This window comes from Meriones unguiculatus, chromosome X (assembly GCF_030254825.1).
Source record: "Meriones unguiculatus strain TT.TT164.6M chromosome X, Bangor_MerUng_6.1, whole genome shotgun sequence".
Taxonomy (NCBI): domain Eukaryota; kingdom Metazoa; phylum Chordata; class Mammalia; order Rodentia; family Muridae; genus Meriones; species Meriones unguiculatus.
Window position 1 is genome coordinate 81,997,880 of NC_083369.1, and position 12,952 is coordinate 82,010,831.

The 12,952-nt window shown below is 32.3% G+C and overlaps 1 protein-coding gene across 7 annotated transcripts in view; it reads left to right on the plus strand.

Annotated features, from left to right (window-relative positions):
* Window positions 1–12,952, plus strand: part of Stag2 (STAG2 cohesin complex component) — a 145,155-nt gene that overhangs the window by 98,712 nt on the left and 33,491 nt on the right. For all 7 annotated transcript variants that reach the window (XM_060375190.1, XM_060375188.1, XM_060375192.1 and 4 more), the window contains 8 exons: window positions 870–987; window positions 1,605–1,708; window positions 8,657–8,749; window positions 8,875–8,964; window positions 9,591–9,794; window positions 11,625–11,695; window positions 11,904–11,991; window positions 12,215–12,295. In XM_060375190.1, the coding sequence (XP_060231173.1) occupies window positions 870–987; window positions 1,605–1,708; window positions 8,657–8,749; window positions 8,875–8,964; window positions 9,591–9,794; window positions 11,625–11,695; window positions 11,904–11,991; window positions 12,215–12,295 (849 nt within the window). The remainder of the gene's footprint in view (window positions 1–869; window positions 988–1,604; window positions 1,709–8,656; window positions 8,750–8,874; window positions 8,965–9,590; window positions 9,795–11,624; window positions 11,696–11,903; window positions 11,992–12,214; window positions 12,296–12,952) is intronic.

Below are 12,952 nucleotides of genomic sequence, written 5' to 3' on the forward strand. Positions count from 1 at the left end.
AGCATCAGACTAAAAGTTCTACCTGCCCCTGCCTCCCTAGTGCTGGTGTTAAAGGTATATGCCACCATGCCCTTCTCTGCCTTAGCCTATGTGTTGAGATTACACATGTGAGCCATATAAGTAGCTTCATGGTTTGTATTAGTATTAATATGGAAACAGATTTCCATTAGTCTCAATTAAGTTAGCATTCTGTCATTTTTTGTGAGATCTCAAAATTTAATTTTATTTAGAGTTCATATTATATATTTGCTTGTTTTTGTCTTTCATTATGTAAATGTGTTGAATTATATTTTTAAAAATTATCGATCAAATATGATATTCCCATGATTCTTTTTGTATATTGCTAAATCTAGTTTGCTAATTATTGAGCATATTCCCTCTGTATTAATAAAATTTACTTATATATAGTCTTTCAAGTTTTAGAAATTAATAATATTCACCAAAAACTTTGGTCTATGATTAGCTTCAACCCTTCAAACAATTTGGAAAACTGGTCTTTTACCTTTAGAATGAAGAGAATGATATCCTTATAAATTGAGTCCCAAAGGAAAATGTATTTTATTGCTTTACCTATTATCACTCCCATGCAGTTACAGTAAAATCATAGTCCACTTAAAACTTAAGAAAAGTTAACTGATGTAAACAATAAGTATGTATTTAATCTTATTGTAAAATAGTCTTTACGTTAATATGTTATAAGGTAGTAATGCTTTAACAAAGTTTACTTTTGTACAGCAAACTACAATGATTCTCTCTGTGTTCTTTAATCTATTTGCTCTCAAGAACAAATTGGCTGTCAACAAAGCATTTGTTCTTTTGTCCTAAGGACAGTGCTTTTCGTCTAAGAGCTTGTTGTTTTTAACTTTTAGTTACATGAGCATGCAGCATACCTTGTGGATAGCATGTGGGACTGTGCCACCGAGCTACTGAAAGACTGGGAATGTATGAATAGCTTGTTGTTAGAAGAGCCACTTAGTGGAGAGGAAGGTAAGAGTATTTAATTATGTTGTTATTGTTTGTCTATACGTTTTGGAAATAGATTTTTGTTATTCTTTTAGTTTTTGTTAGTGTTATTTCTGATAATTGTTTTTGGTGTTGGGAATCAAGGTCAAGACCTTGTACATTGTTGAGTGAATGCTAAATCTAAAATACAGTACCTGTGTCATATTCATATATATGAATATTTTTTTTTGATGTACAAAGATGTAATTCCAATAAAAAATAACTAGGTGTGGTGACACATGCCTGTGATGCACTTGTGAGGATGAGGCAGGAGGATAGTGAATTCTATTCTAGCCTGAACTACATAAGTTCTAGGCTAGCTGGGTTTTGTTTTGAAACCCTGTCATTCATATATAAAATTCTACGTATATGTTGGTTGGGTCCACGCTTTCTTTTGCCTATGTATATATACAGTGAACGTACTCAGAATTCTGAAATTTAGAAACATTAGATTTAACTTGTTCTGACCTTTTCTGTGATAATGGGATTTTCTTTTGTACATTAGTTTTAGTTCCTGTTCATATGCAGATAAACTTACATAATAATTTCAATGGCGTATATGGAAAAGAAATAGGTTGGTTAACTCTGATTTTCTCTTTTAGCTCTAACAGACAGACAGGAGAGTGCTTTGATTGAAATAATGCTTTGTACTATTAGACAAGCAGCTGAGTGTCATCCTCCTGTGGGAAGAGGGACAGGAAAAAGGGTATGCCAATGTTTATGTTATTCTGAACTTCATTTCTCAATTTTTTGTATGTTTTTTAAGCCTATTTTGACCATCGAACAAAAATACTTGATTTTTAGTTTTACTTTTGTGTGCATACACAGAATATATATACACATACATTCATATATATGTGCCTATATATAAATAAATTCTAAAGTAGTAGCAAATTGAGGAATTTGATTTTTTATAAGAAGTGTTGTTGATACATGGGATGACATAGAATGACACTATCTTCTAGGCTAATCGTAGTCTCCACATGTAGAGTACTGCATGTGTGTATTGGGTTTATTTATAAATTCATTTTTTATTATAATATGAAATTAGAAATTATTAATAACAATGGTGACCTAATTCCTATTGGCAGTTATCAACTTTTAATAATTTACTGAGAAGTTCCACAAATTTTGGCAACTTCATAGAATTTCAAATGTTTGATTTTAAACCACCAAAATGCATTTTTAATATTTTAATTGCAAATATATGTGTATATATGTGTAACAAAATTTCATGAAATAATGCCAGTATGTGATTTAGTCTCTGTATTTTTTTCTGTTTCTGTTATTACTCATTTTTTTAATTATTTAATCATCTTTTTTGCAGTGCCGTGGAATGAAACCAGGGCATTGTGCATGCTAGGCAAGTGCTCTACACTGAGCTACATCCCTAGCCCTTATTTCTGTTTTTTTCTTTTTCTTCATTTTGTTTTATTTTCTTTGTTATATTTCTGTTTTTCTAATTATGGGCAGCAAATTAGAATTCTGAACTGATTACCTATGTCTCATGGGCTACAACATGGAGTAAGTTAAAATACTGTTTAATATCATTATGTAAGCTTAAAAAAACATATTTCATGTTCTTAAATATTTCTCTTCCTATCCAAAGGTAAACTTGAAAAATTGTCTTGAAATTTTAAAAACAAAATAAATTGGTGTTTATTTGTACACCATGGTGTTTTTATAAAGCTATATTTTCATACAAGTATATAAAATCCTTTGGCATTCCCCCCATCTCCTTCACTTGTTATTTCCCCCAGATACTATTGCTTCTACTCGCATGACCTATATTCATATATGATATTATATACTTACATAAAATCTAAGATTCATAACTGAGTAAAAACATACAGTATTTGCTTTTCTGAGTGTTATTTTGTATAATATCTCCAATTGAATTCATTTTCCTGCATTTAATATACCTCTGTTATTTATATCTGAAGAAAACTTGTTTGTGTATATTTGTCCTATTTTCGTTACCCATCATTTGATGATGGACCTCCAGAGGGATTCTTTAACTTGACACTTGTGAATAATGGTGCAGGGAGCATCAGTATGGAAGTTTATCCATGAAAGGTTGTTACTTTAAAATGTTTTAGTCATATAGCCAGTAATTCATAGTTGTGCTATATGGTAGTTCTATTTTCAAATTTTTAAGAAACCTCTCTACTGATTTCATAGTGGCAATATTATATTCTTCAACTTCAGTGTATATGTGTCCCATTTTTAATATTATTGTCAATATTTGTTAAGTGCTTTTTAAAATGATAGCTATTTTGACTTAACATGAGATAGAATCTCAGTCTTAATTTGTCTTTCTTTGAAGGACAGGTTATTTACTGACTGTACTTCATGATTTGAGAACTGTCTATTCATCAAGTTATCCCATTTATTGGTCAAACTTTTAAAAATATTCTTTTGAATTAATTATATATTTTATATATTAGTCTTCTGTCAGATTTGTAGCTAGTAAAGCTTTTCTCCCATTCTACAGGTTGTCACTTCACTCAGGTTTGGTTTTTTTTTTTGTTTTTTTTTTTTTCATTTTAGCTGAAGAAGTTTTTAATTTTACGTAGTTTCATTTTTCAGTTCTTGGATTTATGTCTTGAGCCATTTGATTCCTTTTCAGAAAGTCCTTGCCATACCTCGAACTATATTCTCTGTTTTCTTCTAATCGCTTCCAACATTAAGGTCCTCGGTCTACTTTGAACTGATTGTTGTACTGAGATACAGATATAGCTTTAGTCATTTACATGTGGATATTCAGTTCTCTCAGCAGCATTTATTGAAGGTGCTGTCTCTTTTACATTCTATTTTCAGACATTTTTGTCCAAAATCAAGTGTTTGTAGGTGTGTGTTAGTGTTATAAGTGTTTGTCTCCCAAGCCCTCAATTCCACACCATTGTCTGTTTTGGAACTAATATTGTGCTGTTTTTTTTTTGCTCTACCTCTATAGTCGCTCTTGAAAATTAGGTGTGTTGATAATTCTGTCATTGTTCTCTTTGCTCAGGATTGCTTTGTTTCTTAGATGTCACTTGTGCTTTTGTTTGAATTTTAAGTTTATTTTCTTCAGTTTCTGTGAAGAATGTCATTGTAATCTTTGATAGAAATGAAATTGGTTTGTAGATTTTTTTGGCAATAAAACAATTTCCATAATGCTAGTACTACCTGTTCATGAACATAGGAAATCTTTCCATCTTGTTGTGTGTCTTTAAACTCCCTCCCTCCTTTCCTACCATATTGAAAAAACAAAGTTTTATGGCATTCTTCCTTATCCTTCAGCTTATATTCATTCTGTTCTTTCTTCTACAATGTTCCCTGAGCCTTGGAGGGAACAGTACAGATGTCCTGTTTATTGTTGTGCATTCAACAATTATTAATTTGAAATCATTTTAAAATTTTCTTTTTGTTGAAAAAAATTTCTTAGTAGACATCTCTGACATCCATTGCTAGGTTTATTTCCAAGGTACTTTGTTTTTTGATGCTTATAAGAATAGGATTTTGTTCTTGATTTCTTTATTAGGTGTGTTTGTTACTTGTATGCATGAATGATATTAAGTTTAATATGTTGGTTTTGTATTCTCTATTGCTGAAAGTATCAATTCTAAGATGGCTTATTTGGCGATCACTAGGATTTTTACAAACATGATCATATCATCTGCGAATATAGGCCATTTGACTAACTACTTTTCTACTTATATCTTTTATTTCTTTTTCTTTTTTATTGCTGTATGACTTGGAGCATTACAGTGAATAAGAGTAGAGAAGTTATTTCATTGCTTATTTTACTGGAGGTGATTTGTGATTTTACTAGTTTAGTACAATGTTGGCTGCCACTTTTTAAGTTTTATTTTATTATTCTTGTGTATAGGTGAGTATATACCATGTTGATTGTATGGAGCTCAGAGGACTACTTTGTAGAATCAGTTGTATCTTTCTACCTTTATGTGGATACCAGGGATTCCACTCAGGCTTTGCAGTTGCGTGCCAAGCACCTTTATCTGCTGAGCCTTTCTATCCTGTACTATAGGTTTGTTGTATTGGCCTACATTATGCTCTTGTGTGTTCCTTGTAGTCATAGTTTTTTCAGAATTTTTGTCATGAGGAGATACTGGCCTTTGTCAAAAACCATTTCCATGTCTGTATATATAAAATTTATGTCCTTGAGTCTATGTGATACATTGTTACATTTGTTTATTTGCACATATCAAATTATTCTTGCATCTGCGAAATGAATCCTATTCATGTTTGTATCTAATTCACCAGTGTAATTGACCTAAAGTTTTTTTTTGTGTGTGTTTATTTTACTCTGGTTTTGATAGTAGAATAACTGGCTTCATAAAATGAGGTTAGTGTGTTCTTTTCCTTTTCTGCTTTGTGGAATAAATAGTTTCAGGATCATTGGTCTAGATTTCATTGGAAAACTTATTACAGCTTGAGCCTCATTGTTACTGTTCTGTTTAAATTGTTCATCTCCCCTTGGAATTTGTTTTTGGAAGTTCATAGATGTGTAGAAGTTTCTCAGTCTCTTATATATTTTCAAATTTATTGGAATCTGTTTTTAAATATTCCCTGATGACTCTTTTAATGTCAGTACTATCTGTGGTGATGTCTCCCTTTTTTTATCTCTAGTTTCATTAGTAGCATTTTTGTCTTTCTTTTGGTTTAGCTAAAGATTTGTCTACATTATCTTTTTAATGAATAATTTTATTCTTTGTTGATTCTTTGCACTGTTCATTTTCTTAAAGATTTTGACTTACGTGTGTGTGTTGGCTATACGTGTATATATGCATCAATGTGAGTACAAGTACCCACAGCGGCTAAGGTTTCAGATTCCATGGGACTGGATTTGCAGGCAGCTGTTTCCCACCTGATGAGGTACTGGGAACAGAATTTTCATTCTCTGCAAGAGCAGTTGCTGTTCTTAAATGCTGAGCCATCACTCCAGCCTCAGTTCTGATCTGTTGCTATTTCTTTCTATCTACTGATTTTGGGTTTGGCTTGTTCTTCTTTTACTGCATCCCGAGTTCCTTGAAATCTATATGATTTTTTTTTTTTTTTATGTTAAGCATTTGTGGCTATAAACTCATCTCAAACTGTTTTGTGTCCCTCTAGTTCTGGAATGGTGTGTTTTCATTCTTATTGTATTCTGCAAATTTAAATTTTCCTTTCTTTCAAAACCAAACAAAGTAAATTTCATTTCTTTGGTGACTGATTCATCAGTAATTCCTTGTTTAGTCTCCTAAGTTTGTATTGATTGGTTAATGGTCCTCCCTCCTTCCCCCCTCCCTCATTCCTTCTCTCCCCTCTTTGTTGGTGAGGTTAGGCTGTTGAGTTCTCACTGTCTTGATGTCAGTCTTTCCTCTATGTTCAGTTGTGTTGCTTTTATGAAATTGGGTGTACCAGTTTGTTTACAGTTCTTAAATCCTTTGATTCTTTCTTTAATATGAAAGTGATTAATTTATTGTAACTAATGTCAGTTTTAAGTCTAATTTATCTGATGTCAATATGGCTAGCTAACCCTCTTTTCCTCTACTTCTGTTTACTCAGATTGCTCCCCCCCTCCCCTTTTTCTTTGGATTTTACTTGTTTTTACTAGTTAAGGTGGCTTGCAAAGCTATGCTGTTTGGAAGTAGCCAATAAACAGGTCCTATTTTTAGTCAAATCTGGTAGTCTGTATTTTGTTTGGAGAATTAAGGAAACCATTAGTGTGAGGTTAGTGACTTTGAGGAGTCATGTTTCCCTGGATTTTAATGTGTACTGTTTCTGCACTCATATTTATATATTTGGATTAGCTTGTTAGTGAGATCATCTTTATTCTTTCAGTTTACATAAAAAACAAAACAAAACGTTTTAGTAGGACAAGATTGTAATATGTAGCCGACATGCTCAGGGTACATGACCTAAAGCACTACTGTAGGAGAACACTAACTGCCATAGCTACCCTATCTAATGATGTACAGGCCTGGTGTGAACATAAAGTAATAGTTGAAAACAATTTCTTTTTCAAATCCAGAAACTTTTGGAGACTAAAAGAACAATGATAGAATAGTGTGCAGTTGGTTATTAGTTACTGAGAATAGGAATGTAAAGGAAATAAGCTTTGTAAGATCAAGAATTAGTTTAACAGAAATAAAAATGTACTGGAAATGGGACAAATAGACACAAGGAATTGAAAGATTGTTAGTGTAAATGAATTTAAAGATCATTAAAATAATAAAAAATATAATTAAAGATATTTACTTAATTTTAAGGTTGAGATGTGTGAAACAGTTAACTCTGGCAGTGTGAGAGTAATCAGCCTGTGTCTCCAGCTGAAAGGTGCTTGGCCTGATTGATCTGTTTGAGTGTACCTCAGTTGATTTCAAACAGGTTGTCAATAGGGTTAAACTTCTACCCTGGTGTCGGCCTTCACTTGGGAGGGTATCACCTCAGTTTCTGAGCCTCTGACTTCCTTTCATATCTTGAATTTACCATTGCAGTTGGAAATTTCTTTATTAAGATTTGAGTCACCTTTTTCTGCAGACTTACCTTGATTTTGCATTCTCTGCTGAGTTTCAGTTAAAAACTCAGTTTCTGTGGAGTGTTCACCTACCTCTCTAAGTTTCTGGTCTTGTCTCATGGAAGTTAGGAGTGCTGTTGGACTTTGGAGACATGTTTGTGCAGTATTTATTACTCTTCTAGCCAAGTAGTTTAATTGCAGAGATTTGATATCTGCTTCCTTCCTCATTATCTGGTTTCATAGGTACTGCTGAATATAAGTGGCAGTAATTTCTGGGAGTTGTTGGTTGGTTTTTTTTTTTTTTTGTTGTTGTTTTTTTTCATTTAAAAATTTTGTGGATTTTTAACCTCCTTGCCGCTGAAGCTTTTTCTGTCTCTTTTATTTTTTTGGATCTAATGGTGGTTTATGAGGGCAAATTTCTCTATTCTCTACTATTCGCGTTCAGAGCTCTATTATAGTCTGTAATATCCTTATGAATGTAATGCTCATTAATTCTGTATTTTATCTAATCTTTCATAAGTCTCCTGTTCACAATTATCCTCCGTTGACATTCTGTACTTCTCACCTTTTTTTTACCCCCAGACGTGTGGGAGACTTTGGAGAGTGCTGCTTGTCCCTATTCCACCTTTTTTTTCCCCCTCAATTGGAAATTGATCTTCATTCTAGGACTATTCAACTTTTTTGCTCTATGTGGTATTTCATGTGTGTCTCCCCTACATTTTTTTTTAATTTTTACTTATTTATTTACTACAGTGTCTTGCTATGTAACCCTAGCTAGTTGACTTGGTATTCACTAACTAGCCGCACAACGGCCTTGACCTTACTATTGTTCTCTTGCCTTAATCTCTTAGGTACTCTGCACCTAATTGTCCCCTCCTTAATAATGAGTAAATTGTTTTGTATTACTTTTAAGGCAAAAGTTTTATATTAGGGGATTTTTGACTGGGCATGTTGGCACTTAATGATAATTCAATGATTCTAGAGGTGGAAAAGGAATGAATTGAGACCAATGTGGACCATAATAATGCAAAATTCTCAAAATTCTTATATCCATCATTTAAAATACTGTTATATTTTATTTGTATTAATTAAATTTACGAGCTTAACACTGTTATTGAATAGATGTTTATAGAAATCTTTGTGTTACTTTAGGTACTAACAGCAAAGGAGAAGAAGACACAATTGGATGACAGAACAAAAATCACTGAACTTTTTGCTGTGGCCCTTCCACAGTTATTAGCAAAAGTAAGATTGTGTTGATAACTTAGCATCTCTCATAAATTACAGATTCTTTCAAAATAGCCAGAGCCTATGGTTAGTTAGCATTATTATAATGTTTTTAACATTATCTTTTTTTTTCCCTCCAAAAGTACTCTGTAGATGCAGAAAAGGTGACCAATTTGTTGCAGTTACCTCAGTACTTTGATTTGGAGATATACACCACTGGACGATTAGAAAAGGTGAAATGTTTTTTGTGTATAAAATCTTAGAGGAGAAAATGCTATTTTAATTTACCATATCATACAGTTTTTAATATTACAGATAATGTTTTTGTAGTATTTAGAGGGAACCTATATATACTAGGTCTTTTATATTTTAGACCAATTTGATTTAGAAAATGGTACAAATGGACTTTACTTTTCCTTTATGCCCATAGCTTTGCTTTCATTCTTATATACAGTGTAGTACTATATATCATTGGTCATTGATGCTTTATTGTCATGAATTATTCGACAGTAACAATTGCAAAATAAGTTTATCTAGTAGTTACAAGTTCCTATAACCACTGAAAGCTCTTTATACATGTTAACATTCTGACCAAACAGAGCCCTGTGAGACAGGTGATATTGTTTCCATTAAAGTTGCAGAGATGTGCCAAACAATGTATTTGATTACTAAAATTAGACAACTGTCTGAAATACTTGGTGTATTTAAAAACTGTCAGAGTTAGTGGTATGATATAATCACAATATACCTACTATATATTTCTTACAGGGATTATACACAATGGGCATACCTTCTACTCCTGAGCTATATCCTTAATCGTATACCTTATTAGTTTAATGCAATGAATTTTATTTTGCAGCATTTGGATGCCTTATTGCGCCAGATCCGAAATATTGTAGAGAAGCACACAGACACAGATGTTTTAGAAGCATGTTCTAAAACTTACCATGCATTATGTAATGAAGAGTTCACCATCTTCAACAGAGTAGATATTTCAAGAAGTCAGCTGATAGACGAATTGGCAGATAAATTTAACAGGCTTCTTGAAGACTTCCTGCAAGAGGTATGTATTACAAGTATTTTGTTTCTTGGATCCTTCCTTTCTAGTACCAGAGACACTAAGCATTAGTCTAATAATCCAGTGGTGTGCTAGTGAGTCCTTTTAGAATCATTGTTCTTACACTAAAATAAGAAAATGGCAAGGAAATGTAACTTTAAAAAGATGTAGATAAAACTAGCATTTTTTTTCCTTTTGTTCTAACGAAATTAAGTGGATAGTTCCCTGATTTTAGTTGAAAAAGTGGCTATTAGAGTTGCTATTATGGTTACTGTTGGCATTTGGAATTTCTTATGTTGTTCTTTGAAAGATGCTTATTGCATTGGCACTCAAATATTCATGTATTTTTGGTATAATTTTGTATGTGTGTGTAAGTTAAGTCATAATAATTATTTCTCTTAGCTTTATTTTTTTATTAAGACAGGCTTTCACTGTGTAGACCAGGCTAGCTTCCAACTCACACAGCAGACATTTACTCTCGATACTGTTTCACAGCAGCTAGAAATTGTGAACTTTTTATACATCCAGTAGCAAGAGTGGATGTAGTGGCTAACAATTATAATAACCGTATCATCCTGGAACCTGAGACAGAGGGTTGTTTTTAGTTTGAGGCCAGTTCAAACTACATAGTAATGAGTAGGCCAGCCAGAGCTTCAGTCTAAGACCTTTTACATACTACCCTTTTTATTAATGACCCCCAAATCATTTATGTGTAATTTTGAGATTTTCTCTTTTGTAAAATTATTAAACAGTTTATTTGTAACATTAATTTAGGTTTAAGGTTTTCTAATTGGAATATTGTACAAATATGTTCATATATAGTTATCACATTTGGAAACATTTTAATGGTTCTTTTCTTGATTGAGTATGCCTGTAGTAACTAAGTTTTGTTATTTTTAAGAAAAATTAAAGTATAAAATGGTATGTCTGTGAGCAACCTAGATTTCATTGCCATAGAAAATAAGGGTCATAAAAATTATCCAAAATGTGAGTAGTCAGAACTAGTATATGTCATAGGTTTTCTCCCAATTATGTGTGATTGGTTCGATATCCCTTTCTCTTGAATTTAATCCTTTTCTAATTTACCGAACTTTGCTTTAGGTGGTGTTGTGGTCTCTTGGTTATCATCTAATGTGTGTTCCTTTACTGATAGTGCATCTAGCACTGGGAAATAGGAAAATTTAAAATAGTTTCATGTCTGTATTTCATAATGGGAGAAAGGTGAACAATAATCTTATTTTTTCCATCTTATTCATTATGTACTTCTGTTTATAATCTTATGTTGACTATGTTGCTGAAATTTGGCAGATATAGGTCTTTAATGATGAAGCCTCTTTTTGGGTTTTTATTTTGCTGTTATTGCCTTCTAAGTTGATGTCACCATTTCAGTAGCCTAGGATTTATTACTTGGTAGTTCCTCATTCGATCTGTACCAAAATGACTGAAAACCAATTTTACTTTGGTATCATGTTTTTGTATGTGGTTTGAGACAGAGTCTCACTATGTTGGTCTTGAACTCAGAGGACTGTTTCTATCTCCCAAGTACTGGAATTAAAGGTACCACTATGCCAAGCTTCTTCTTCCTATTATTATTATTATTGTTGTTGGTTTTATTTTGGTTTTGTTGTTGTTGTTGTTGTTGTTTCGTTTTGTTTTTGAGATAGGGTTTCTCTGTGTAGCGTTGGCTATCCTGGAACTTACCATGGAGACCAGGCTGGCCTCAAAACTCACAGAGATCCACCTGTCTCTGCCTCCCTGAGTGCTGGGATTATAGGCGTGTGCCACCACTTGGCCAATTATTTTGATATTTCTTAATGTGCAATTAATAATTCATAGGGAGAAGAACCTGATGAAGATGATGCATATCAGGTATTGTCAACATTGAAGAGGATCACTGCTTTTCATAAGTAAGTTGAATCTGAGTTTCTGGGTTTTTTTTTTTAACACTATAGCAATGTGTCCTTGTATATTTTGTGGATTACTATGTTTTCAAATAAATTCTCTCTGTTTTTTTCACTTGATAGAGGCATGTTGTACTCTGAAACAATTATGGTCAGGCTTAGCTTTTAAAAATACAACTTAATTTGTTTTTTTGTTTTGTTTTGTTTTTTACAGTGCCCATGATCTTTCAAAGTGGGATTTGTTTGCTTGTAATTACAAACTTTTGAAAACCGGAATTGAAAATGGAGATATGCCTGAGCAGGTTATCTATCTATCTATCTATCTATCTATCTATTTATTTATATACGTATATATACACACACATACATATCTGTATATATATATATATACACATATATATATATATATATATATATGTATATATATATATATATATTCATTATGTTCATATACCGAACTTTGACAGTAAAAGCTTCTTGTGACTTATATTTCACTTTGAATCTTGTTTCTTCTTTTTTTTACAGATTGTTATTCATGCACTGCAGTGTACTCACTATGTAATCCTTTGGCAGCTTGCTAAGATAACTGAAAGCAGTTCTACAAAGGTATGTGGTAGTTCAGTGCTATTTTTAGTAAATATTTCTATTTTTAGCAAATTTATACTTTTAATAAGAGTAATTCAATGAAGTTACACTTATTACTAATTTACTATATGTAGTCATGTTTCTAGTTTGACTATTGAAAGAATATGATAGAATTATAGATTTTATGTCACAGTATGATTTTTAATTAAACTTTTTTTTAATGGAAAGATAACTTACTTTGACTTTCCACATTCTCTAAATTGTTTACCAGATATAAGAAGGTAATTTAAAAAAAAAGATTTATGTAGTTACGTGTATGGGCATTTTGCCTGCATTTATGTATGTACACCAGAAGAGGGTGCAATATCTCACCATAGATGTTTGTGATCTACCATGTGGGTGCTGGGAATTGAACTCAGGACCTCTGAAAGAGCAGCCAGTACCCTTGACTGCTGATCTGTATCTCCAGCCATAGGAAGATAAATTTCGTAAAACATAATTGAGTACATTTGACTTAGTATGTTAAAAATAATTGTACAAAGCAAGTATATTACATAAACTAAAGACAATGAACTGGGTTTCTCTATATTATCTTATGCCTTGAATTTTTCTTTTTTTCATTTTCTTTTGTTTTTTGAGACAGTGTTTCTCTGTGTAACCCTGACTGTACTGGACTTG